The 27,500-nt window shown below is 39.2% G+C and overlaps 1 protein-coding gene across 7 annotated transcripts in view; it reads right to left on the bottom strand.

Moving 5' to 3' along the window:
- Positions 1-27,500, bottom strand: part of sox5 (SRY-box transcription factor 5) — a 260,300-nt gene that overhangs the window by 85,433 nt on the left and 147,367 nt on the right. For 6 of the 7 annotated variants that reach the window (XM_058416774.1, XM_058416773.1, XM_058416777.1 and 3 more), the window contains one exon: positions 3,019-3,202. In XM_058416774.1, the coding sequence (XP_058272757.1) occupies positions 3,019-3,202 (184 nt within the window). Of the gene's footprint in view, positions 1-3,018; positions 3,203-24,759; positions 24,912-27,500 lie in introns of those variants that run through there. The other variant, XM_058416775.1, reaches the window with a different exon arrangement.

Below are 27,500 nucleotides of genomic sequence, written 5' to 3'. Positions count from 1 at the left end.
ACACACAGACGTATATTTACTGAAACACTCAAGTTAGATCTCGTCAGAGAGAACTATGGAGTTATTGTAGGTGTGGCCTGTGGCATTGGGGGTGTGGCCTGCCAATCATCCTTCCAGCTTTGTATTTGTTCAACACGGGTCCATAACAAATGCTGTACGTTACCCTAGCAGGTTGTCATGGTGATCGGCTCAGCTTGTTGCAGCCCTGTTCCCAGAATTCCTAGCGACACGGTAATTAACACCCACGTGATAAACACACTAAACACGCCCTTTTTCATCTCGCGTCTGGCCTGGACTCACATGATGAAGATGAAGAGGTCAGGAGCGAAGTTTAGGGCCTCACACACACACACACACACACACACACACACACACACAGCCATTCTGTTAATTTAGCGTGACCAGATATAGCGGCTAATCTTCTCACACACGCTTCTCACCACTTCATCGAGTCCTTTCAGTTCTTCTTTCTTTCCTTTTTTTCTTTTACACTTTTATATTATTTGCCGTGACCGAGTCTCTCTCACTACACTAAATCTCTCTCTCTCTCTCTCTCTCTCTCTCTCTCTCATTATTTTCTGTCTAACTGTCTGTCTCTCTTTTATCATGTCTATCTGTCTGTCTCTCTTTTATCATGTCTATCTGTCTGTCTCTCTGTCTTTCTTTCTGTTGCTCTGTGGTTCTTTTCATATTTCTTCCTTTCTGACTCTCTCCATTCCTCTCTTTCACACTTTCATTTGTTCTTTCTCTCTCTGTCTTTCACCTACATCTTTCTTTCTCCTTATCACTCTCTCTCTGTCTCTCTCTCTGGCTGTAATCACTGTACTCTTTACTCAATTACTGCAACATCATGCTCCAACAACACTGTCCACACACACACACACACACACACACACATTGTCTACACACAAACATCCTTTACTGCAGACACAATCCTCCATTCTACTGTATACACACACACACACACAAACATGCACACATACATATACATACACACACATACACATGCATAGACATACACATACCCGCACATACACACACTCCCACACACACACCTGCTCAACTACACACACCCAGCAACACATCCTTCACTCCTCTCATGTTTTTACATGTACCTGCTGTAATCACACACACACACACGTCGTCTGAGTGTACCGACTCATGAAGTCAACTTCTCCACACACACACACATCAAATCCACACAAACCAAATATAAACGTGTAGTGACAGGAAAATGTGACATGTTTGACCTTTTGGAGATATTTGACTGTGTTTTTAATGAGTCAGAACTCTAAACTCTAAACACACACACACACACACACACACACCTCTTCACCTTTTCTCCTAAAACTTTTTCTCTTCCTGTTTTCAGTGAAAGTTTCTTCTTTCTTTCCAGAACATTAAATCTAACTATAAATGGATAAAAATACAACTCAGTGTTTAATAAAGTTAAGATAAAATGTCATTGATGGAGGAATAAAACACTCAGGACCTCAGAGCGGTGACGGAATAATGTAATATATATATATATATATATATATATATATATATATATATATAAAATAATATCAAATATAATAAATAATAATGTAAATATCAGGGCTGTGTTTAAATCACAATATAACAGCAACAGCATCATCAATCATGTCATGATATCATATTTTAATATTTTAACTGTGTTGAACTTTGCAAACATTTATTTATCTGTCTGTCTGTCTGTCTGTCTATCTATCTATCTATCTATCTATCTATCTATCTATCTATCTATCTATCTAAAAGGATCTATTAGTTGTATTAGAACTGATTGTAACTTATATATTATATAATATTATAATAGATATTATATGCATAAAAACATGTATTTATTTTTACAGTTATTTATTTATATATTTATTTATTTTTATTAAATATATTAACTTTATTAAAATTGTTTTTCTTTAGAGTTTATAGGCATAAAAATAATTTATTTACCTTTACAATTACTTATTTATTCATTCATTCATTCATTCATTCATTCATTCATTCATTCATTCACTCATTCATTCATTTATCTATTTAAAGGATCTACTCATTGTATTAGAACTGATTATATTTTTCTACTTTTTAAAATAAGCTATTCTTCTCTAGATATTATATGAACAAAAAACATTTATTTATTTTTACAGTTATTTATTTGTATTAAATATATTAGACTTTATTATAATTGTTTTTCCTTTATAAAATAAACTACTTTTCTTTAGATTTTATAGGCGTAAACATTATTTATTTATCTTTACATTTATTTATTTATTTATTTGCTCATTTATTTTTGTTTAGAAAATACATTAAACATTTGATTAAAATTTAAAAAAAAGCTATATTTCTCTAGATTTTATAGCCATAAATATTATTTATGTACTTTTACAGTTATTTATTTATTTTCATGAAATACATTAAATTTGATTATAAATGTTTACTTTTAAAAATAAGCTATTTTTTCTCTAAATATTCCAAAAATAAATGTATTTATTTATTTATTTATTGACAATATGTATTAAAATATTATATTAAAAATAGATTTTTCTAAATACTGAGGATTTTTTTATATACCGTATGTAGAAAAAGAGAGATTTTTCCTTTTGTTATGATGTATAAATTTTTTTTTTTATCATATCAGTCAGCCTTAATATGATATAATAAAACAAGTAAATTATTTAAGAATTTAAATGTAGGTTTTTTTAAAATTTGTATTTATTTATTTATTACATATTTATTTTATGGGTATTTTTTTTTTGGTACAGTTTCTTTAATTGATGCAAATGATGTTCCTTGGATTTTTTTTTGAATATTAATATTAAATAATAATAATAATCTATGTTTATAGTTTTAAAAGTAAAATTGCATGGAAATATTTCTGTTAGAAATTTGCTAAAAACATTTCTATTGAAACTATGCGTCAACGGTGTGGGCGGAGTCTGTGGAGGAGGAGTGTGTAAGGGGAGGAGTCAGCGGCTGAGAGAGGAAGTAGACGGGGCTTACCGTGATGCTGTGTAGTGTGGGCGGGCTGTCCGGGGCTCGCGGCGAGCTGCAGTAGGAGCTCAGGGGCAGGTGAATGACAGCGTGTCCGTCAACCTCGTCATCGTCCAATCGCTGTCTGCTCGTCGCCATGACTACCTCTCCATCTGTTCCCCCATATGGAGAGGCTGGTCGCTTGGAAGACATCCTGGAAAAAAAAGAGACGGACAGAAAGAGAGAGAGAACATGAGACGTGGTAGAAAGATACGGTAAAAAGACGTGGATGTGGTTTAGTGACACATTAAATCATCATTATCATCATCATCATCATTATCATCGTCATGGATACGTAAGCAGTTGGCTTGGTATACACTCGTGTATTTAGATTATCAGATTCAATTCGAACATTCTCATAAAGATATATACGCTTTCATCTAATCTAGAGATCGTTAAAGAGTCACGTGTCCGAGTCAAAAAACTCAGTCACGTGTCCGAGTAAAAACTCTGAGTCACGTGTCCGAGTAAAAGCTCTGAGTCACGTGTCCGAGTAAAAAAACTCAGACTCGCGTGTCCAAATACAAAAACTCGGAGTCACGTGTCCAAGTAAAAAAACTCAGTCACGTGTCCGAGTAAAAGCTCTGAGTCACGTGTCCGAGTAAAAGCTCTGAGTCACGTGTCCGAGTTTTTACTCAGTCACGTGTCCGAGTAAAAAAAAACTCACAGTCACTTGTCCGAGTAAAAAAACTCGGTCTCGCGTGTCCAAATACAAAAACTCGGAGTCACGTGTCCGAGTAAAAAGACTCAGAGTCACGTGTCCAAGTAAAAAAACTCAGTCATGTGTCCGAGTAAAAAAACAGTCACGTGTCCAAGTAAAAAATCTCTGAGTCACGTGTCCGATCTGAGCTACACTTTGCTGCTAGAAGTCTGACGTCTGTCTCGTTATATTTGTATTTGAGCGTCGCGTTTATTTCGCGAGGAGTCTGATTATCATTTTCTGTTACAGTTACATCTGTAAATGTCAGGTAGTGTTAGTTTTACCTTCACACACACACACACACACACACACACACACACACACACACAGAGTGTAAGAGAGTGAGATTGACCTTGGAGGAACATTTACTGACAGTAGTGCTGCTGCTGCTGAGGGAAGTGTGTGTGTGTGTGTGTGTGTGTGAGCTGATAGGACACATCTGCTGATATTACCAGAGAAAACTGTGAGACGAGACACTTTTGTGATACCTTGAGAGGGAAAAAAGGCATTTATTGACTGTGTGTGTGTGTGTGTGTGTGTGTGTGTGTGTGTGAGAAAATGAATATGCTGCAGTAATGGGATTTCATCTGGTTGACAGCATCTCCTAAGTGCTTTCAGAGACACTTTTCAGCCTTGGAGGCTAGTGCTACCATGAGCCCGAGAATAAAGAGTCTTCTTGTAGATGTGACGCTTTCCAGCACCTGGGTGTTTAACCTGGAGTTCAGCTACACAAACAGAGACGATACACAACGAGTGGAAACACACCACTGCAGGAACACTGTGTGTGTGTGTGTGTGTGTGTGTCTCAAAGTAACTTACAAGTGAGACTAGACCCAACTGTGGCACAACGTCTTAACCACAGAACTGTCACTGCATGGGGGTGTTCATGTTGTGGGTGTTTTTGTGTTGGTGTTGGTGGTGTTCTATGTTTGTGTTGGGGGTGTGGTTTGTGTTGTTGGGGGTGCGGTTTGTGTTGTCGGGGGTGTTTTATATTATAGTTGGGGGTGCGGTTTGTGTTGTTGGGGGTGTTTGTGTTCTTTTATGTTGTTGGTGGAGGTCATGTTTGTGTTTTTGGTGTTTTATGTTATTGTTGTTGGTGGTTGAGTTTGTGTTGTTGTTGGTGGTTGAGTTTGTGTTGATGTTGGTGGTTGAGTTTGTGTTGTTGTTGGTGGTTGAGTTTGTGTTGATGTTGGTGGTTGAGTTTGTGTTGTTGTTGGTGGTTGAGTTTGTGTTGATGTTGGTGGTTGAGTTTGTGTTGTTGTTGGTGGTGGTTGAGTTTGTGTTGTTGTTGGTGGTTGAGTTTGTGTTGTTGGTGGTGGTTGAGTTTGTGTTGTTGTTGGTGGTTGAGTTTGTGTTGTGTGGGTGAGTTGAGTTGTTGTTGTGGTGGTTGAGTTTTGTGTTGTTGGTGGTGGTGATTGTGTTGTTGTTGGTGGTTGAGTTTGTGTTGTTGTTGATGTTGGTGGTTGAGTTTGTGTTGATGTTGGTGGTTGAGTTTGTGTTGTTGGTGGTGGTTGAGTTTGTGTTGTTGTTGATGTTGGTGGTTGAGTTTGTGTTGTTGTTGGTGGTTGAGTTTGTGTTGATGTTGGTGGTTGAGTTTGTGTTGTTGTTGATGTTGGTGGTTGAGTTTGTGTTGATGTTGGTGGTTGAGTTTGTGTTGTTGGTGGTGGTTGAGTTTGTGTTGTTGTTGATGTTGGTGGTTGAGTTTGTGTTGTTGTTGTTGTTGGTGGTTGAGTTTGTGTTGTTGTTGGTGGTTGAGTTTGTGTTGTTGTTGGTGGTTGAGTTTGTGTTGTTGTTGATGTTGGTGGTTGAGTTTGTGTTGTTGTTGATGTTGGTGGTTGAGTTTGTGTTGATGTTGGTGGTTGAGTTTGTGTTGTTGGTGGTGGTTGAGTTTGTGTTGTTGTTGGTGGTTGAGTTTGTGTTGTTGTTGGTGGTTGAGTTTGTGTTGATGTTGGTGGTTGAGTTTGTGTTGTTGTTGATGTGTTGGTGGTTGAGTTTGTGTTGTTGTTGTTGGTGGTTGAGTTTGTGTTGTTGTTGGTGGTTGAGTTTGTGTTGATGTTGGTGGTTGAGTTTGTGTTGTTGTTGATGTTGGTGGTTGAGTTTGTGTTGTTGTTGGTGGTTGAGTTTGTGTTGTTGTTGATGTTTTGGTGGTTGAGTTTGTGTTGATGTTGGTGGTTGAGTTTGTGTTGTTGTTGATGTTGTTTTGGTGGTTGAGTTTGTGTTGTTGTTGCTGTTTTGGTGGTTGAGTTTGTGTTGTTGTTGATGTTTGGTGGTTGAGTTTGTGTTGTTGTTGATGTGTTGGTGGTTGAGTTTGTGTTGTTGTTGATGTTGGTGGTTGATGAGTTGGTGGGTGAGTTTGTGTTGTTGTTGATGTTGGTGGTTGAGTTTGTGTTGTTGATGTTTTGGTGGTTGAGTTTGTGTTGTTGTTGATGTTTTGGTGGTTGAGTTTGTGTTGTTGTTGATGTTTTGGTGGTTGAGTTTGTGTTGATGTTGGTGGTTGAGTTTGTGTTGTTGTTGATGTTGTTTTGGTGGTTGAGTTTGTGTTGTTGATGTTTTGGTGGTTGAGTTTGTGTTGTTGTTGATGTTTTGGTGGTTGAGTTTGTGTTGTTGTTGATGTTTTGGTGGTTGAGTTTGTGTTGTTGATGTTTTGGTGGTTGAGTTTGTGTTGTTGTTGATGTGTTGGTGGTTGAGTTTGTGTTGTTGTTGATGTGTTGGTGGTTGAGTTTGTGTTGTTGTTGATGTTTTGGTGGTTGAGTTTGTGTTGTTGTTGATGTGTTGGTGGTTGAGTTTGTGTTGTTGTTGATGTGTTGGTGGTTGAGTTTGTGTTGTTGTTGATGTTGTTTTGGTGGTTGAGTTTGTGTTGTTGTTGATGTTGTTTTGGTGGTTGAGTTTGTGTTGTTGATGTTTTGGTGGTTGAGTTTGTGTTGTTGATGTTTTGGTGGTTGAGTTTGTGTTGTTGTTGATGTTTTGGTGGTTGAGTTTGTGTTGTTGTTGATGTTTTGGTGGTTGAGTTTGTGTTGTTGTTGATGTTTTGGTGGTTGAGTTTGTGTTGTTGTTGATGTTTTGGTGGTTGAGTTTGTGTTGTTGTTGATGTTGTTTTGGTGGTTGAGTTTTTGTTGATGTTGGTGGTTGAGTTTGTGTTGATGTTGGTGGTTGAGTTTGTGTTGTTGTTGATGTTTTGGTGGTTGAGTTTGTGTTGGTGATGTTTTGGTGGTTGAGTTTGTGTTGTTGTTGATGTTGGTGGTTGAGTTTGTGTTGATGTTGGTGGTTGAGTTTGTGTTGTTGTTGATGTTGGTGGTTGAGTTTGTGTTGATGTTGGTGGTTGAGTTTGTGTTGTTGTTGATGTTGTTTTGGTGGTTGAGTTTGTGTTGTTGTTGATGTTTTGGTGGTTGAGTTTGTGTTGATGTTGGTGGTTGAGTTTGTGTTGATGTTGGTGGTTGAGTTTGTGTTGATGTTGGTGGTTGAGTTTGTGTTGTTGTTGATGTTGTTTTGGTGGTTGAGTTTGTGTTGGTGATGTTTTGGTGGTTGAGTTTGTGTTGTTGTTGATGTTGTTTTGGTGGTTGAGTTTGTGTTGTTGTTGATGTTGTTTTGGTGGTTGAGTTTGTGTTGGTGATGTTTTGGTGGTTGAGTTTGTGTTGTTGTTGATGTTTTGGTGGTTGAGTTTGTGTTGTTGATGTTTTGGTGGTTGAGTTTGTGTTGTTGTTGATGTTTTGGTGGTTGAGTTTGTGTTGTTGTTGATGTTGTTTTGGTGGTTGAGTTTGTGTTGTTGTTGATGTTGTTTTGGTGGTTGAGTTTGTGTTGATGTTGTTTTGGTGGTTGAGTTTGTGTTGTTGTTGATGTTGTTTTGGTGGTTGAGTTTGTGTTGATGTTGGTGGTTGAGTTTGTGTTGTTGTTGATGTTGTTTTGGTGGTTGAGTTTGTGTTGATGTTGGTGGTTGAGTTTGTGTTGATGTTGGTGGTTGAGTTTGTGTTGTTGTTGATGTTTTGGTGGTTGAGTTTGTGTTGTTGTTGATGTTTTGGTGGTTGAGTTTGTGTTGTTGTTGATGTTGTTTTGGTGGTTGAGTTTGTGTTGATGTTGGTGGTTGAGTTTGTGTTGTTGTTGATGTTGTTTTGGTGGTTGAGTTTGTGTTGTTGTTGATGTTTTGGTGGTTGAGTTTGTGTTGATGTTGGTGGTTGAGTTTGTGTTGTTGTTGATGTTGTTTTGGTGGTTGAGTTTGTGTTGATGTTGGTGGTTGAGTTTGTGTTGTTGTTGATGTTGTTTTGGTGGTTGAGTTTGTGTTGTTGTTGATGTTGGTGGTTGAGTTTGTGTTGTTGTTGATGTTGTTTTGGTGGTTGAGTTTGTGTTGTTGTTGATGTTGTTTTGGTGGTTGAGTTTGTGTTGTTGATGTTTTGGTGGTTGAGTTTGTGTTGTTGTTGATGTTTTGGTGGTTGAGTTTGTGTTGATGTTGGTGGTTGAGTTTGTGTTGTTGTTGATGTTTTGGTGGTTGAGTTTGTGTTGATGTTGATGTTGTTTTGGTGGTTGAGTTTGTGTTGATGTTGGTGGTTGAGTTTGTGTTGTTGTTGATGTTGTTTTGGTGGTTGAGTTTGTGTTGTTGATGTTTTGGTGGTTGAGTTTGTGTTGGTGATGTTTTGGTGGTTGAGTTTGTGTTGTTGTTGATGTTGTTTTGGTGGTTGAGTTTGTGTTGATGTTGGTGGTTGAGTTTGTGTTGTTGTTGATGTTGTTTTGGTGGTTGAGTTTGTGTTGATGTTGGTGGTTGAGTTTGTGTTGTTGTTGATGTTGTTTTGGTGGTTGAGTTTGTGTTGTTGATGTTTTGGTGGTTGAGTTTGTGTTGTTGTTGTTGTTGGTGGTTGAGTTTGTGTTGTTGTTGATGTTGTTTTGGTGGTTGAGTTTGTGTTGATGTTGGTGGTTGAGTTTGTGTTGTTGTTGATGTTGTTTTGGTGGTTGAGTTTGTGTTGATGTTGGTGGTTGAGTTTGTGTTGTTGTTGTTGTTGGTGGTTGAGTTTGTGTTGTTGTTGATGTTGTTTTGGTGGTTGAGTTTGTGTTGATGTTGGTGGTTGAGTTTGTGTTGTTGTTGATGTTGTTTTGGTGGTTGAGTTTGTGTTGATGTTGGTGGTTGAGTTTGTGTTGTTGTTGTTGTTGGTGGTTGAGTTTGTGTTGTTGTTGATGTTGTTTTGGTGGTTGAGTTTGTGTTGATGTTGGTGGTTGAGTTTGTGTTGTTGTTGATGTTGTTTTGGTGGTTGAGTTTGTGTTGTTGATGTTTTGGTGGTTGAGTTTGTGTTGTTGTTGTTGTTGGTGGTTGAGTTTGTGTTGTTGTTGATGTTGTTTTGGTGGTTGAGTTTGTGTTGATGTTGGTGGTTGAGTTTGTGTTGTTGATGTTGTTTTGGTGGTTGAGTTTGTGTTGTTGATGTTTTGGTGGTTGAGTTTGTGTTGTTGTTGTTGTTGGTGGTTGAGTTTGTGTTGCTGGTGTTTTATGATGCTGTTGTTGTTGAGAATGGAAGCTCTGGCGATGTGATTTAACGTTATTTATCACATTATGGATCTGTTCATCATATCAGCCGAGCGCTAACATCACACTACAGCCAACAGGATATCTATAATCATAATGATCCACAGAGCCAGTGCTGAAGTCCTGAATCTGATTGGTCAGAAGGAAGGGGTTCACTCATCCTGCACAACTTTAAATACAACCCTAAACAAACAAATACAACACATCATATACTGCAACAACCATATCCAAACGTAACCATAGCAACGGTGCAAGCAACAACACAGTGACACATATCCTCCAGCCCCAGGTCTGAATTATGTCATCTATTAACTAACACAGGATTTCTTTTTATTTCTAATTATTTAGGATGAAACTAAAGAATTAAAATATATATCGGAGACGACTGGAGCGCATACAACCGAGTGCAAAAGTTTGTGCGCCCTCAGGGGTACCTGAGCAGACAAGACATTTTAAGTAGACAACAAAACGTCTGAAACTTTGTCTTATGACAACGTTTTGCTCAGAACAAATTCCTTTTATTTAATTTCTAGATAAATAAAAAAAATAATAATAATAACAATTATTATTATTACTTAATAATATTTTTTTATTAATGTATTTTTATAATAAATATTGCTTAATAATAATTTATTATTAATGTATTTTTTATAATAAATATGGCTCAAGAATGATTTATTATTAATAATAAAGACTAATAAATTAAAAAGTTTTGTGTTGTTTTTTTTCCCTCTACCCGGAACCCACAGGGACGCAAACTTTTCCTCAACTCTATCTATAAAAACTTTTCAGATATTCTGCCAATTATTAGACAGAAGAAGATGGAAATATGGAAGAAAAAACATTCTGATGTTTTAGCAAAATCAGTGATAAAAAAAATGTATTAGGACGTTTAAATGCTGCTTATGTGTGTGTGTGTGTGTGTGTCTGTGTGTGCGTGTGTGTGTAGCGTGAATAGATCCAGAGCCTAATTTAGATGAACTCTCTAATATGAATGAACTCAGTATAATGAAAAAAACAGGAAACATAAAAGCCTTTAGGCGTGAACTATAATAATGACAGGAAGTCATCCGACTCGACTCACACCACCGAGGCGCTTTTCACACACGTCTCCACTTTTCTGCTTTTAATATAAAGAAATGTTTTTCACTTTTCATACATTTTCACCTCAACAAAAAAAGAAACCATCTCGCTTATTAATTATTAGCATCTTGTGGTATTTTTAGTGAATAAACCATAGGAAATGTGATTATTTATTCCCTTATGAACGTATGAGAGTCGTTTTCGGCGACTCAGTGATTCATTTAAGTTTCTTCAGTCAAATGATTCCTTCGCCGATTCATTCGGGGAGATGATTCTGCTGTCTTTACTACATGACTCTTCATGACTCATCACTCTGTACGAGATGATAACGATAAAATCTACACAGAACAGGAAATTTGGGTCATGAGAAGTGAGCTTGAGATATATATTTGTTTCTTTCGTTTCAGGTTTCCATCATCATCATCATCATCATCATCATCACTAACGTTTTTGTATCTGTAGGCTTGCCGTCATCCTGTCGGTGGATTTCAGATGACTGCCACATCGGCGCTAACAGACTAAGATCTTATTATAAACAAAAATAATAATAGATAAAAATTATTACTTAACTTAAAATCGTTGCTGAATCATATGAATCAATGTCTGAATCATATGAGCTCAAATGACTCTCTTGAGCGCAAACGACTCACAGGCTTCAACTAACTCATTAAACATAACAGGAGTGAATCTCAATCGTCACTTTTGGGTCCATTTACGGTGCGAAATTATGAATCAGCAAGTGAATCAAATAACTGATTCAAATAACTACAAAAAAGAGTGCGTTGAGGATTCATTTCGGTTAGTTAATAAATGACTCACAAGCTTCAACTAACTCACTTAGTTGAAAAAGACAGAATTTCTGAATAGAACATGTCTAGTGTGAGGTGTGTGTGTGTGTTGGGGGCTGGGCTGGTCCCGTAGCTGTGCTAGTTCACACTGGGGCAGTAAAAGCAGTGGCTGCAGCTGTATAAACTCAGCAGCGGCACACGGCCTGTCTGCAACACCACCGGGATCTGTTTATTCTGCCTGCTTTCATTCTTACACACTGAGCCCTTTTGTTTCTGGCCTCACACACACCTCAACCCTGCACGTTGTCCTCATCAACTCAACCTCAAATACTCACACACTTTCAGTCCAGGAGGAAACACTTCTCCAGTGTCCTGATCAAACACACTGCCTCATTTATGGATTAAAAATAATAATAATAAAGCTCCTCGTTCAGGTGAATTAGTTTCTGGATGGAGCTCTGGTTTGATCTCGAGGCCCTGTAAAGCGCTCACACACACACACACACACACACACACTTCCTCTCCGGCCCCACTGACACGAGGCTTTCACAGTTCCTCTTGAGCAATAAAACGTGTGTTTTCCTCCATTCCTTTGAAGTATAATTGCTATACAATTCGGCGCACCGGGTGAGCAGGTTATAGGCGCTATTTCATTGAAAGTTGGCAGACCCGCGCTCGTGGAGAGGCAGCACGAAGCGCAGCGAGCATTTAGAGCATCCGGTGATGTTGGGATTAAAAAGAAGGGGCTTTATTAAGTACATAAATTGGCAGCTAAGCCGGTCTCCGAGGTCATAATTAGCGTCCATTAGCATAATTTCACTCCATCCTTCTGTGGCTGTCATAATGCCTGGCCTGCCAAACACACACACACACACACACATACACACACACACACACACAAACACACAAACACACACACGTATATATACATACATACCCCCTCACACACACACACACACACACACACACACACACACACACACACCGTCTCGGCTAAACCCACTTCACCGCTCTCTCATTATCTCCAGGTTTTATTTTAACACTTTGACCATCATTCAGCGATTAACCTCCAGAGATGACCTTTATTTCTGACCTCACACACCACATGCACCGCTCTACATCTAAAACCTATCCTACACTTACATAAAGAAAGCCTGTCAGCTCCATCAGGTGTCATCCCAGCTGCAGAGATCCGTCACGAAAAATAAAATCCTGAGGTAAATTATCTATAAAAATTCTAAACAATTCAAAACGAGGTTTAGAATCCGGTTCGAATCGTCCGGGACTGTGACCTGTGTTAGATGATATAAGGCTTAATATGCTTTTTTACGCATCTTTTGCTTGTTATAAAGAGTTGAGTGCCACAGAGGTTTGTTCTTGAGCTAGTCGCTAAGCTAAACGCTGGGACACTAGCATGACTGTCACAGGATTTTAGCTTTCGAGTCCTGATAAAATAAAACACCACAATAATCAGAAACATGGGCTAAAAAGTAAAACTAGCCATTTTCTTCACACAGACTTTGTAAATCTGAGCAATTTCTGGCTTCATTTCTGGCTAACTTCAGCTAACGTAGCATCTCACACCGCGCACATCAGTTTACTTCCTGAGTCTCATATCACTCTGACTGGTCTACTTAGCACCAAAAAATAAACTCAAACACCGTTTCCACCTACATGTAGTGTCACCGTAGCAACGCCATCAGCTAGCAACGTTAGATCAAACCACAAATTAAACAAAGCGCGCGATTTCACAGGGGTTCGGTAGCTGAGTCTCGTCAGAGTGACCTCATCGTCTTCTCGGGGAAGGAAAAAAAAATGGTGCTGTTGCCATGACAACCCAGCTTTGTTTGGCACTGATGTTAGCTAACACGCTAGCAAACTAGGAAGCTAGCCAGGGTTTGAGTTCAGAGTCATCGTGACTCATCCTCATTGTCAGTAAGTCATCTCTCAACAGCCAGAAACAATAATTCACCACAGATGGTTACCATGACAACCAAGACTGGTCTAGCGCCAATGTTAGCTAACATAACAGGATGGCTAACTTCACAGCTAGGAAACCTGTGTGTCTTGGTCTCCAGACTTTAGTAGCCTTTCTTGATTTACATCATTAATTCATCCCAAACCTGTCACAACAGGCTGTTACCATGACGACCAAGATGTGTTCAGCGCTAGCGTTGGCTAACGTAGCAGATGGACTAATTTAAAGCTAGGAAATTAGCTGGTGTTTGGTCTCTGGATGCTAGTAACTCAGTCTTGATTTACATCATCATGTTCTCTCAGCTAAAAGTGTCAAAATACATACCAAGCTTTGTTTAGCGCTAATTAGCTCATTTTGCTAGCCAGACCAGCTGGTTACCTCAGATACAAACACGCGTAATTTTCAGAACCTTCTAGATCTCGAAGGTTGCTTCTGGTTGGCTGTTCAGACATCTGCGGGAGGTTCTTGTCCATGTTTTTACGGATCCGGAATGCACGTAGCAGACGCCAATGCTAAAGTGTTAGCCTGTGAAACTAAGCAGCGAATAAACTTCGCTTTAAAAACCTCAAATAAACAGGATTAAGCACCGAAGTGTTCGATTTTCCCGTTTCACAGAAGACGATCCTCTCAGGATAAACTGCAGCTAACAAAACGGCCCGCTGCTGCTAGCTGAAAGGGCTCAGTGGCTAGCCTGGTAGCTTCATGAAGGATTTTTCGACTGTGTGTGAAACTCGGCTTTGTTTTAAATGGAGATGTTTGTTTTGTACAGCTGAATGAGCCGCTCGCTAATCCTTCAGAATTATAGAAAAGAATAATAAGAATAATTCTGTATTGTTGTATGGTATTGGAACCCGCTCCGTCCTGTAATGGAATATAAACGAGGAGAGTATTTACCGCCACATTAAATATCGCACTGCAGCTAAACGGCAGGTCAGGAGGCTAGCATGCCGGGCTAAGCCGCTAACTCGCTGGGCTAATCGCTAGCCGCTAATGGCCATCCCGCCGGTGTGGCCCTTTGCCCCTCCCGTCCCCCCGGCTGTGTGTTAAGCCGGCATTAAAGCCACACTTCTCTCTTCTCTCTGCCTTCTTAAGCAAATCAAAACCCATCCTCCACTCTCTTATCTCCTCTCCTCTCTTCTTTTCTCTTCTCCTCTTTTCTTTTCTCCTCTTTTGTCTTCACATCTTTAATCTTCACCTCTTTTCTTTTCTCCTCTCCTCTTTTCTTTTCTCCTCTCCTTTCCCCTCTCTTCTCTTCTCTTCTCTTCTCGTTTTGTTTCTCCTCTCCTCTTTTCTCCTCTCCTCTCTTCTCTTTTCTTTTTTCCCCTCTCCTCTCCTCTTTTCTCTTCTCGTTTTGTTTCTCCTCTCCTCTTTTCTCCTCTCCTCTCCCTCTGAGCGCAGCCTCCGTTAACTTCCCCAGAAAAGGGAATGAAAACGCTAAAACTAACAGGCGTTATCTAATCTCCATCACCGTGTGGTTAACACAGCAGAAACGCTCCTAATGATAGAGCAGGGTTTAGTCACAGCTCTGTGCACATTACACACATTACACACACACACACACACACACACACAATCGTACACATACACACACACAATCGTACACAATCATACACATACACACACACACACAATCATACACATACACACACAATCGTACACAATCATACACACACACACACACACAATCATACACACATACACACAATTGTACACAATTGTACACATACACACACAATCATACACACACACACACACAATTGTACACAATTGTACACATACACACACACACAATCATACACACACACACAATTGTACACATACACACACAATCATATTCACACAAAAACACACAAACTCACAGTCACATACTGTCATACACACACACTTGTACATACACACACACACACACATACACACACAAACACACACATACACACACACACACACACACACACACAAGGACAGTTTGAATGGTCAAAATCCATCCAGTTAAAAGTTCACTTGATAGACGGTTGGCTTCCTGTGTGGTCAATGAGGAGAGAATAGCAGCTCTAATGGGCACCACACACACATACATGTACACACATAAGCGCACGCATGCACGCACACACAAACCTACACACACATATACACGCACACATACACACACAATCATACACACAAACACACACACACACACACACATACATGTACACACATAAGCGCACGCATGCACGCACACACAAACCTACACACACATATACACGCACACATACACACACAATCATACACACAAACACACACACACACACACATACATGTACACACATAAGCGCACGCATGCACGCACACACAAACCTACACACACATATACACGCACACATACACACACAATCATACACACAAACACACACACACACGTATACACGCACACACACAAAAACATAGTCATACACACGCACACAATCGCACACTCACTCATACACACACACACACTCACACTCACGCACACACACACCCCATACACACTCAGTGTTTTCATTGTTTTCGGCACTGTAAAGTACACTGATATTAATAATGCTCTGGATGATGTGTGTTTATTGTGTTGTGTATGATGTGTGTTTATTGTGTTGTGTGTGATGTGTGTTTATTGTGTTGTGTGTGATGTGTGTTTATTGTGTTGTGTATGATGTGTGTTTATTGTGTTGTGTGTGATGTGTGTTTATTGTGTTGTGTGTGATGTGTGTTTATTGTGTTGTGTATGATGTGTGTTTATTGTGTTGTGTGTGATGTGTGTTTATTGTGTTGTGTATGATGTGTGTTTATTGTGTTGTGTGTGATGTGTGTTTATTGTGTTGTGTGTGATGTGTGTTTATTGTGTTGTGTGTGATGTGTGTTTATTGTGTTGTGTGTGATGTGTGTTTATTGTGTTGTGTGTGATGTGTGTTTATTGTGTTGTGTGTTTATTGTGTTGTGTATGATGTGTGTTTATTGTGTTGTGTGTGATGTGTGTTTATTGTGTTGTGTATGATGTGTGTTTATTGTGTTGTGTGTGTTGTGTGTGATGTGTGTTTATTGTGTTGTGTGTGATGTGTGTTTATTGTGTTGTGTGTGATGTGTGTTTATTGTGTTGTGTGTGATGTGTGTTTATTGTGTTGTGTGTGATGTGTGTTTATTGTGTTGTGTGTGATGTGTGTTTATTGTGTTGTGTATGATGTGTGTTTATTGTGTTGTGTGTGATGTGTGTTTATTGTGTTGTGTGTGATGTGTGTTTATTGTGTTGTGTGTGATGTGTGTTTATTGTGTTGTGTGTGATGTGTGTTTATTGTGTTGTGTGTGTTGTGTGTTTATTGTGTTGTGTGTGATGTGTGTTTATTGTGTTGTGTGTGATGTGTGTTTATTGTGTTGTGTGTGATGTGTGTTTATTGTGTTGTGTGTGATGTGTGTTTATTGTGTTGTGTGTGATGTGTGTTTATTGTGTTGTGTATGATGTGTGTTTATTGTGTTGTGTGTGATGTGTGTTTATTGTGTTGTGTGTGATGTGTGTTTATTGTGTTGTGTGTGATGTGTGTTTATTGTGTTGTGTGTGATGTGTGTTTATTGTGTTGTGTGTGATGTGTGTTTATTGTGTTGTGTGTGATGTGTGTTTATTGTGTTGTGTGTGATGTGTGTTTATTGTGTTGTGTGTGATGTGTGTTTATTGTGTTGTGTGTGATGTGTGTTTATTGTGTTGTGTGTGATGTGTGTTTATTGTGTTGTGTGTGTTGTGTGTTTATTGTGTTGTGTGTGATGTGTGTTTATTGTGTTGTGTGTGATGTGTGTTTATTGTGTTGTGTATGATGTGTGTTTATTGTGTTGTGTGTGTTGTGTGTTTATTGTGTTGTGTGTGTTGTGTGTTTATTGTGTTGTGTGTGTTGTGTGTTTATTGTGTTGTGTGTGATGTGTGTTTATTGTGTTGTGTGTGTTGTGTGTTTATTGTGTTGTGTGTGATGTGTGTTTATTGTGTTGTGTATGATGTGTGTTTATTGTGTTGTGTATGATGTGTGTTTATTGTGTTGTGTATGATGTGTGTTTATTGTGTTGTGTGTGATGTGTGTTTATTGTGTTGTGTGTGATGTGTGTTTATTGTGTTGTGTGTGTTGTGTGTTTATTGTGTTGTGTGTGATGTGTGTTTATTGTGTTGTGTGTGATGTGTGTTTATTGTGTTGTGTGTGATGTGTGTTTATTGTGTTGTGTGTGATGTGTGTTTATTGTGTTGTGTGTGATGTGTGTTTATTGTGTTGTGTATGATGTGTGTTTATTGTGTTGTGTGTGATGTGTGTTTATTGTGTTGTGTATGGTGCAGTAGGGTGTGAGGAAATCATCAGTTTGGGGTCATGCTGTCAGGAGAAAATAATCAGACAGACAGGTGGATGGATGGGTGGATGGATGGATGGATGGATGGATGGACAGGTGAATGGACAGATAGACAGACAGGTGGATAGGTAGATGGATGGATGGATGGATAAATAGATGGATGGATGGATGGATGGATGGATGGATAAATAGATGGATGGATGGATGGATGGATGGATAAATAGATGAATGGATGGATGAATAGACATATGGATAGATGGATGGATGGATAAATAGATGGATGGATGGATGGATGGATGGATGGATAAATAGATGGATGGATGGATGGATGGATGGATAAATAGATGGATGGATGGATGGATGGATGGATAGATGGATGGATGAATAGATGGATGAATAGACAGATGGATAGACAGATGAATAGATGGACAGAACCCTCCATCAGTGTTTTGAAGTGTTTGTGTAAAACATGTTTGAGTTTAAAACAGGAACTGTGGCGGTGTTTAAAGCAGCGGAGCTACTGTACATGATGCTGTGAGATTAAAAAGTAAAGATCAGCAGAAGTGCAGAGGAGCTGAGGAGGAATCTGATCTCACTTCACACACACACACACACATACACACACACACACACGCACACACACACAGGCACACACACACACACGCACACACATACACACACACACACACAGGCACACACAGGCACACACACATACACACGCACACACACACGCACATGCACGCACACACACACACACACACAACCTCTCCAGCTGAGCGCACCTTTACATGAAGTTTAGATGGATATAAACAAGTTGCTGTGTTTCGCCGCTTCCTGAATACAACACTACACAACACTACACAACATACAACAACACAACAACAACACTACAGCAACAACAACACAACACAACACTACACAACAACAACACTACAGCAACAACAACACAACACAACACAACAACACTACACAACAACACTACAGCAACAACAACACAACACAACACTACACAACAACAACACTACAGCAACAACAACACAACACAACACAACAACACTACACAACAACACTACAGCAACAACAACACAACACAACACAACAACACTACACAACAACAACACTACAGCAACAACAACACAACACAACACAACAACACTACACAACAACAACACTACAGCAACAACAACACAACACAACACAACAACACTACACAACAACAACACTACAGCAACAACAACACAACACAACACAACAACACTACACAACAACAACACTACAGCAACAACAACACAACACAACACAACAACACTACACAACAACAACACTACACAACAACAACACAACACAACACAACAACACTACACAACAACAACACTACACAACAACAACACAACACAACACAACAACAACAAAACAACAACACTACACTACCCAACACTACCCCACAGCTCAACCCAACATCCTCCTCCTCCTGCCCCTCAGACTCCGCTCCAGCTCCATGTTGTCGGTTGGTTCTGAGCAGAATTCCTTCACACACTAAACCGGGTGATGATGTCAGCCGGATGTGACAGTTCCCCTGTGTGTGTGTGTGTGTGTGTGTGTGTGTGTGTGTGTGTGTGTGTGTGTGTGTGTGGGAAAGCAACAACGTGTTTAAAGTATTGAACAATGAGGCCTTTTTTATTCTCACAGATAACAAGAGCTCTGGCAGCAGTGACAATACCTCAGCATTTACATAGACATCAGACCTTAAGGACTGTTCTCTCTCTCTCTCTCTCTCTCTCTCTCTCTCTCTCTGTGTCTCTCTCTCTCTCTGTCTCTCTCTCTGATAGCTCCACCATGACGCTTTATTTAGGACAATCGCCTGTTTGTGTGGAACTGGGAGTCTCTCTATTTCTCTGTCTCTCTTTCAGTGAAGTCCTTCTGCTTTCTGCCTCCTAGATATTTATAGCCCTTGCTTTCTCTCTCTCTCTCTCGCTCTCTTTCTCACTTTCTTCCTTTCTCTCTCTCTCTCTCTCTCTCTCTCTCTCTTTTTCTGTCTCACCTCCCCATCTCTCTCTCTTTCTCCGACTCCCTCTGTCTGTCTGTCTCACTTTCTTCCCCACTGTCACTCTCTAACTCTCTCCCTCTCATGTCCTAACTACCCATCCCCTTCTCTCTCTCTCCCTCTCTCTCTCTCTCTCTCTGGACTATTCCTGCTCCCTCACTCTAGCCCACAACTCCACAGAGAAGTGTGCATCAAACTTGCCCTGTTCCAGGGCAGAAATGCTGGAACAAGGGACTCGAGAATCGTACACATTTTTTCCAAAGACACACACACACATATATATATATATATATATATATATATGAAAGCGCTCTCTCTCTCTCTCTCTCTCTCACACACACACACACACACACACACACACACAGAAAGAGAGAGGCTGGCGGAGCCGTAACACAAAGCAGCCTCTGTCTTTCGCCCCAGGTTGTGGGGGCCACCCCGGTTTCCTGTCCAGCCTTTTCCACAAAAGCCAAGAGTCTAATGTCACTGTCATCCATTAGCATTTAGACATGGAGGTGAAGTCACACACACACTTGTACGGTTAACACAGAGCTGTGTGTGTGTGTGTGTGTGGTGTGTGTTTGCGTGTTTGCTTTCGGGCAGAACAGAAGGCAGTGGCCAGCTCACGGTGCCTGCAGCAGCTTACACACATGCACACGTTTTGCCAGAGCGTTTTAGTCATCGCATCAGCCGTCTGCACGGCTTCCTGTGATTTTTCCTCTCGTCTGATCTTTTATTTATTTATTTGTTTATTTATCCCTCTATCCGTCCGTCACTTGAGCGCTGACTCACAGGGCCGTGACTTTCTCTGACATTTCGGCCGGTCCCGGGGTTTTTCCACGCGGAAGACGCAGCTCCATGCTAAGCTGAATAATAAAGTTCCCTTAGATTTATTTCTAAAAGAAAAGAAAAAAAATAAAATGAAGTAAATAGAGGAATAAAATCAGACACGGCACGTCTCCGGGCCGAATGAGTCACGGCGAACGAGTGCTCAGCGACAGGAAACGCCGCTGTTTGCCGTTCTGACGCACTCCCGTCCTTCATTAACAGCGTGTTGTTTCTATTTATTTCGTCAAACGTATAGAAACGACGGAACAATTCACTCAAAGACCGAGCGATAAACCCCAAGCTCCGTGTGTATCATCAGCACAGGATCCAGAGCTCAGGAGTTTAGCTTACTGTATTATATTTAGCTCATTTTATTAGCTCGTTACCTTCCTATTCACCTCTATTCTATGTAATAACATGTTTATTACACACATGCACACCTATTACTGTATAATGTTCTTTAGATAAACCACTGGAGCTGGAGTTGAAGGTGGAATTGGAGTAAATGTTCATCAGGATCTCAGCTTATGAAGCTCGTCACGTTTCTATTCTATGTAATAACATGTTTATAACACACATACACATTAAATGAATGAATAATATTCTTCAATAAATAACTGGAGCTGGAGTTGAAGGTGGAGTTGGAGTGAGTGTTCATCAGGATCTCCGGATTTCACCTTATTATATTAGCTTATTTAGCTCGTTACAGTCCGATTTCCTTCTATTCCATGTAATAACATGTTTATTACACACATACACATTAATTACTGAATAATGTTCTGTAGATAAATCACTGGAGCTGGAGTTGAAGATAGTTGGAGTAATTGTTCATCAGGATCTCGGGATTTCGGCTTATAAAACCCATCGCGTTTCTATTCATCTCTATTCTATGTAATAACACGTTTATTACACACATACACATTAATTACTGAATAATGTTCTGTAGATAAATCACCAAAGCTGGAGTTGAAGGCGAGTATCATCAGCGTACGACCGCAAAACTTTATGAAAAATATTTTCTTAAAAAGTTCATAAATAATTTATATCACTTTATCAGTAACACAATTTAAAATTAAAGAAAGAAATAATAAACCTGGAGATGAAATAATAAAGGAGTCATTTACTCTGGAGGATAGAAACCGAGTCCATCAAGTCTCTCTCTCTCTCTCTCTCTCTGTTCATTCACTCCAGCTCAGTGACTTATTCATAATTCATACAAGTTACTGATTCATGCCTTATTTATTTATTTATTTATTTATTTATTTATATTTATGACAGAATAATAAACCCGGGTCTCAGGTTAAAAGATATCGATTAGGCACGTATCGTCGGCGCAGGATCCCCGATTTATAAACCGGTCCGAATCTCTTGCTTTCTATTCGTTTCATCTTCGAGATTTAATCCCTTACTTATTAACATCACATTAATTAGTAAATAATGTTGTTGTTTATTAAATGAATAACTGAATAAAAGCTGGAATGGAAGCCATTAAGACTAGGGATCGTCGGCATAGGATCCAGATCTCAGGTCAGAGTCTCTGGTTTTCCGTTCGTTTCATTTTTAGGCATTTTAATCCTATATGTATCTATACATTTATTACTACTACTACTACTAATAATAATAATAACAGAATATTGTTATTTTATTAAATAAATATCAGATTAAAACCTGGAGTTTTATCCTGGAGAAGCGATTAAAAATAACGATTAGGTGTACGATATCGATCCAAATCTTACACTTACAGGTTTCTTTTATATTCTTTACTCTAAAAAAAATAAAAATAAAAATAATAATAGTAATAATAATAACTGAATATTATTCCTTTATTAAATAAATATCAGAATGAAACCTGGAGTCGTATTCTGCAGAAGCGATTAAAAAATGATATATAATCGTAGTATAATATCTTACGCCTCGAGTTCAGTTCATAACCGGGTTTCTTTTCTATTCTTTTCCCCAACAATAATAATAATAACAATAATAATAATAATAATAATAATAATAACAATAATAATAACAATAACAATAACAATAATAATAATAATAATAATAATAACAATAATAATAATAATAATGATGAACTTAAAGTGGAAGTGATTACGAGTAACCCTCTTGTGTACAGGATGGAGATCTGGTAACTCGCTGTAGTGACAGTAACATCATTAAGAATAAACGGCTGATGAATAAAACCGAAAAAAATAAAATAAAATAATAAATAAATAAATAAATTTATTTTTCTGATGAATAATCGGAGCAGGGAGTCGACGGGGAATGTTTAGCAACTTACAGGTAATTTTTTTAAATAATATAAAGCTGTGTACGGGTTTAAACAAGCGCACGCACTGTTCGGCTGTTACACACACACACACACACACACACTCACACGCTGTGATTCTCTCCACCCTTTCCTGAAGTACCTGAGTGTACAGAGAGTCTATTGTGCAGGCCGGTGAAGACCAGATAGAGTCCACACACACACACACACACACACAGACACACACACACACACACCAACACAAACACTCCTGTCTCTCTTTTCCCGAACTGACAGAAACCATTTACCCTGAACAGACCCTGATTTTAATTGCTCTGCCTGAGATGCGAGGCTCGTCCCTGCCTCCTGACATCTGAGCCGCGACCTCTGACCTCCAGTCATATGACTTCTGCCTCATTAACCCTGTGGTACCGAACGAGACGCGGAAGGCCAAACTCCAGCGCTCCATCGGATCATAAAGCGGAGAGTTTCCCTTTCGCCGGTGTCCGGATCGCGGACTCCGGGGTCAGCTGACCGCCAGGGGGGAGGTTTCAGAGCCCAGGAGGAGGAGGAGGAGGAGGAGGAGAGGGAAGCTTTTAACATTCTCCTCTGGTATTCTTCATTCCCTCGTTCACCCTCCTCGTCCTCCTCCTCCCGTTTCCCTTCATCCCCAGCATGGAGACATGGTTATCAAGGCTCTGTGAGAAAGCACAATATGGGCCAGACAAAGGAGCCAGTCTGCGCTCAATAGGCCACAGTGGATAAAGAGACCAGAGAGGACAGAGAGCCAGAGAGTCCATCAGACACACACACACACACACACAGTTAACACCGCGCCAGTGCCACACACTTCATCACACACTGTAGGAAGTTACACTCCGTGTGTGTGTGTGTGTCAGTAGCGCAATAATCTCATAACACAGTAACATCGCCGTAATCAGCGGCCAATTCCATTACACAACTTCGTTACGTGGCGCGAGCGCTCCGTCAAAAGACATTCCCGAGGAAAAGAAAAAGTCGGAGCCGGAGGCCGGGAACGAGGATGAAGGGGGAAAAAAAATGGGAAAGGGGTGACAAATGGAGCGGGGTAAAGAGTCTCGCTGTCTCTGTGGAATGTCACAGTGTGCTCATGAAATATACTGGTCTGTTTTTTTCTGAAAAAATAAATAAATAAATAAAATTTAAAAAATTAAAAATAATAATAATAATAAAGTATTTTTGGTAATCTTAATGAAAAATATATGAATAAGTAAGAACATAATAATAAAAAAATAAATAATAATAATAATAATAATAATAATATTAATAAATTTTGGTCATTTTAATTAAAAGTATAATAATAAGTAAGAACATAATAATAATAATAATAATAATAATAATAATAATAATAAAATTAAGAATAATAAATCATTTTTTGGTCATTTTAATCATTGAAATATAATAATAATAATAATAATAATAATAATAATAATAATAATAATAATAATAATAAGTAAAAACATAACAATGAAAGAAAATAAATGATAAAAATAATGATTATTATTGTTTAGTAAACGATTCGTAAACGATCTTTTCCATTTTAATTTCTCCACACCGTAGCTTATTATTTACTCCTTCATTTATAAATAACATTCTTCATTTTCTTTTTACCGAAATACTTATAATTAAACATCCCGGAAATTATAGGGATTAAAAATTCCAGCTTTTCATAAACATATCATTCATAATAAATAAAAACAAAAAAAAGCTTTATTAAGCAACGGATTCGACCGATTTCTACACATGCCCTGCATTTCCACATCATTATTATTATTATTATTATTATTATTATTATTATTATTATTATTATTATTATTTAAATATTAATAAACGCATCTCTGTTGCCCAAAAAAAAACACGTTGTTTGGAATTAGTTCACGTAATTATGAAGAAAACCCCAACAGAACTGACCACTACTTTCTCCATTTGTGACTAAATGAAGTTGTAATAAACTAGTTATTAACTTTTTCTAAAATAAAAAAATGCTCTGCTATAACAGCTGCCATGTTTAGCCTTTTCCCGAATGGCTGAATCCTGAGCTGTTCATGCCGGCGTCTGAACCTTCTCTCAATCTGTGAAGGACTCGCTAATCGCTCCTTCTGGTTCTCCAACGCCACGCAAATAAACACATCAGTTAGTTAACAGAAGCGGAGTGGACTTACAGAGACGCAGCCATCGGGGCAGAAGAGACGAGCCGGACGATCGAGCCGGACGAGTGAGCGGACGAGCGCTCTCTCTCTCTCTCTCTCTCTCACACACACACACAGACACGCGCACACACTGCTGCTAAACACACTGAAGAACACGGCGCTGTCGCTCGCGCGCCTGCTAAACACCGACACTTCATAAACACACACACACACACTCACACACATCCAGCGCTCGCTCCTTTACCACTGATGGAGAGCATTACTCGAAAGCAGAACTCCATCATCTCTCTCTCTCTCTCTCTCTCTCTCTCTAAGTCATTGTAATCCCTACTTTTATCTCCTCACCCTCTGCTTTTCTGTGTAATCCTTTAAATTTTTAATTCCTCATAGCTGTTGTTATCTCTCTCTCTCTCTCTCTCTCTCTCTCTCTCTGTTCTTCATTGCTGGATGAATGATTTATTAAAAACACATTTTTTTTACCCCTCATACAAATGTGTTCCTAATTCAGGAATAAAATTTTTTTTAAAAAACCCCGCCGAGTTTATCTGTGAACAAAAGATTAGTTGCATCTGGCAAGAACAGTGCCGTTTGCTAATGCAATAAAAATGTGCAGCGCGCCGCTAAAAATGCGACGAGCATTAAAAACCCCCGGAATTAGATATTTATTTATTTACACACACACACACACACGCATCCACGCCGTATAATCGTTAAACCAGAGCCGGAGTATCAACCCAAGGCACTTTTTAGATGATGCGGAAAAGTAGGTGAGAGCGATTTGGCGTGGCGTGACAGAAGGCCAGCAAACACACACACACACACTCTCTCTGACACACACACACACACACATCTGGGGGCAATAAATAGAAACACGGCGGCAAGAATAAACAGGGGGAAACGGCAGGGGCTTGCACGAGGCTCGTTAGAGTTCCTTTCTTCAATGAGCATTTAAGATTGGAAATAAAAACAATTTTATAGAATTATAATTCTAAACATTTTTTAAAAATTTGTTTCGAATGTGACGAAAGTGTGACAAAAAAAAAGAAAAGCAGAAGGATAACAACCGAGAGGAAAAAGAGAGAGAGACAGACAGACAGAGAGAGAGAGAGAGAGAGAGAGAGAGAGAGAGAGAGAGAGAGAGAGATGGCGCACAGGAGTTTACCGAGAATCTCTTATCTAACGCTATCTCTGGTTTTTCTGTCACACACACACACACACACACACACTTAAACAGATGAGACACACTAATAACCCCGGTTGGTTCATGTGCTGTGTGGAAGAAGTAAAAAAGTTCAGAGTTTAGATCGGCGCTAAAGTTCTGATCGCAGATCAATAGAACTCTATTGATTTCTATAGAACTCTACTGAGGGCTATTACAACAATACAGAGTTCTCTAAAGAGCTGTCTAGAAAGCCGTTAGAACGTTACAGGGCTCTCTAGAGTTCCGTTCAAGAGTACAGAAATGCCTAGAGATCCATTAGAACCTTACAGAATTCTACAGAGATCCATCAGAACACTGCAGAGCTGCCTAGAGATCCATTACAACGTTACAGAGATCTACAGAGTTCCATGGAGCAGTTCAGAGCTGCCTAGAGATCCATCAGAGTTCTATAGAGTTCCATTAGAGCACTACAGAGCTGTCTAGACATCTGTTAGATGGAATTCTATGGAGTTCCAACAGAACACCAAAGAGTTCTCTAGTGTACCATCACATAGTTCTCTAGAGTTCCACAGAACACTACAGAGTTCTCTAGAGTTCCATAAGAGCGCTACAGAGTTCTCTAGAGTTCCATAAGAGCGCTACAGAGTTCTCTAGAGTTCCATTACAGCACTATAGAGTTCCATTAGAATGTGACAGAGGTCTGTGGAGCTCCATTAAAACATGACATGGTTCTCCAGAGTTCCAACAGTACACCAGGAGGTCCTTTAGAGCACTACAGAGCTGATGAGAACACTACAGATGTTCATTAGAACATGATGTACATCCACAGAACGCTACAGATTACCGTTACAGGTTACAGTACCACAGATGTTCTACAGAACGTTACAGTTCCACTAGAACACTCCATCGTTCCATGGAAACACCATAACGTTTCATTCAGCTGTTAAAGAGTTTCATTAGGCCACTACAGCCTTCTGTAGAGTTTTATTAGAACACCACAGAGTTCAGCAGAACACTACAGGGGTCCAATTAGAACACTACAAAGCGCTCATTAGAACACCACAGAGCTCCATTAAAGTGCTACAGAGTCCCATTAGAACATTACAAAACTCCATTAGAAGACAACAGAGTTCCGTTAGAACACTAATGAGCTCCGTTAGAACACTAATTAGCTCCGTTAGGACACTACAGAGTCCCATTAAAATATTACAAAACTCCATTAGAACACTACAGAGTTCCGTTAGAACATTACAGAGTTCCACTAGAACACCACAGACATCCATTAGAACACTACAGAGTTCCATTAGAACATTACAGAGTTCCACTAGAACACCACAGACATCCATTAGAACACTACAGAGTTCCGTTAGAACATTACAGAGTTCCACTGGAACACCACAGACATCCATTAGAACATTATAGAGTTTCATTAGAACAATACAGAGTTCCATTAGAACACTAATGAGTTCCATTAGAACACGACAGAGTTCTGTTAGAACATTACAGAGTTCCACTAGAACACCACAGACATCCATTAGAACATTAAAAAGGTCTATTAGAACACTACAGAGATGTGCTTCTTTATTGAGCA

This window comes from Hemibagrus wyckioides, linkage group LG19 (assembly GCF_019097595.1).
Source record: "Hemibagrus wyckioides isolate EC202008001 linkage group LG19, SWU_Hwy_1.0, whole genome shotgun sequence".
NCBI classification, from domain to species: Eukaryota; Metazoa; Chordata; class Actinopteri; order Siluriformes; family Bagridae; genus Hemibagrus; species Hemibagrus wyckioides.
Note: the sequence above shows the minus strand (reverse complement) of the source record. Positions and strands in the feature narration are given on the sequence as shown.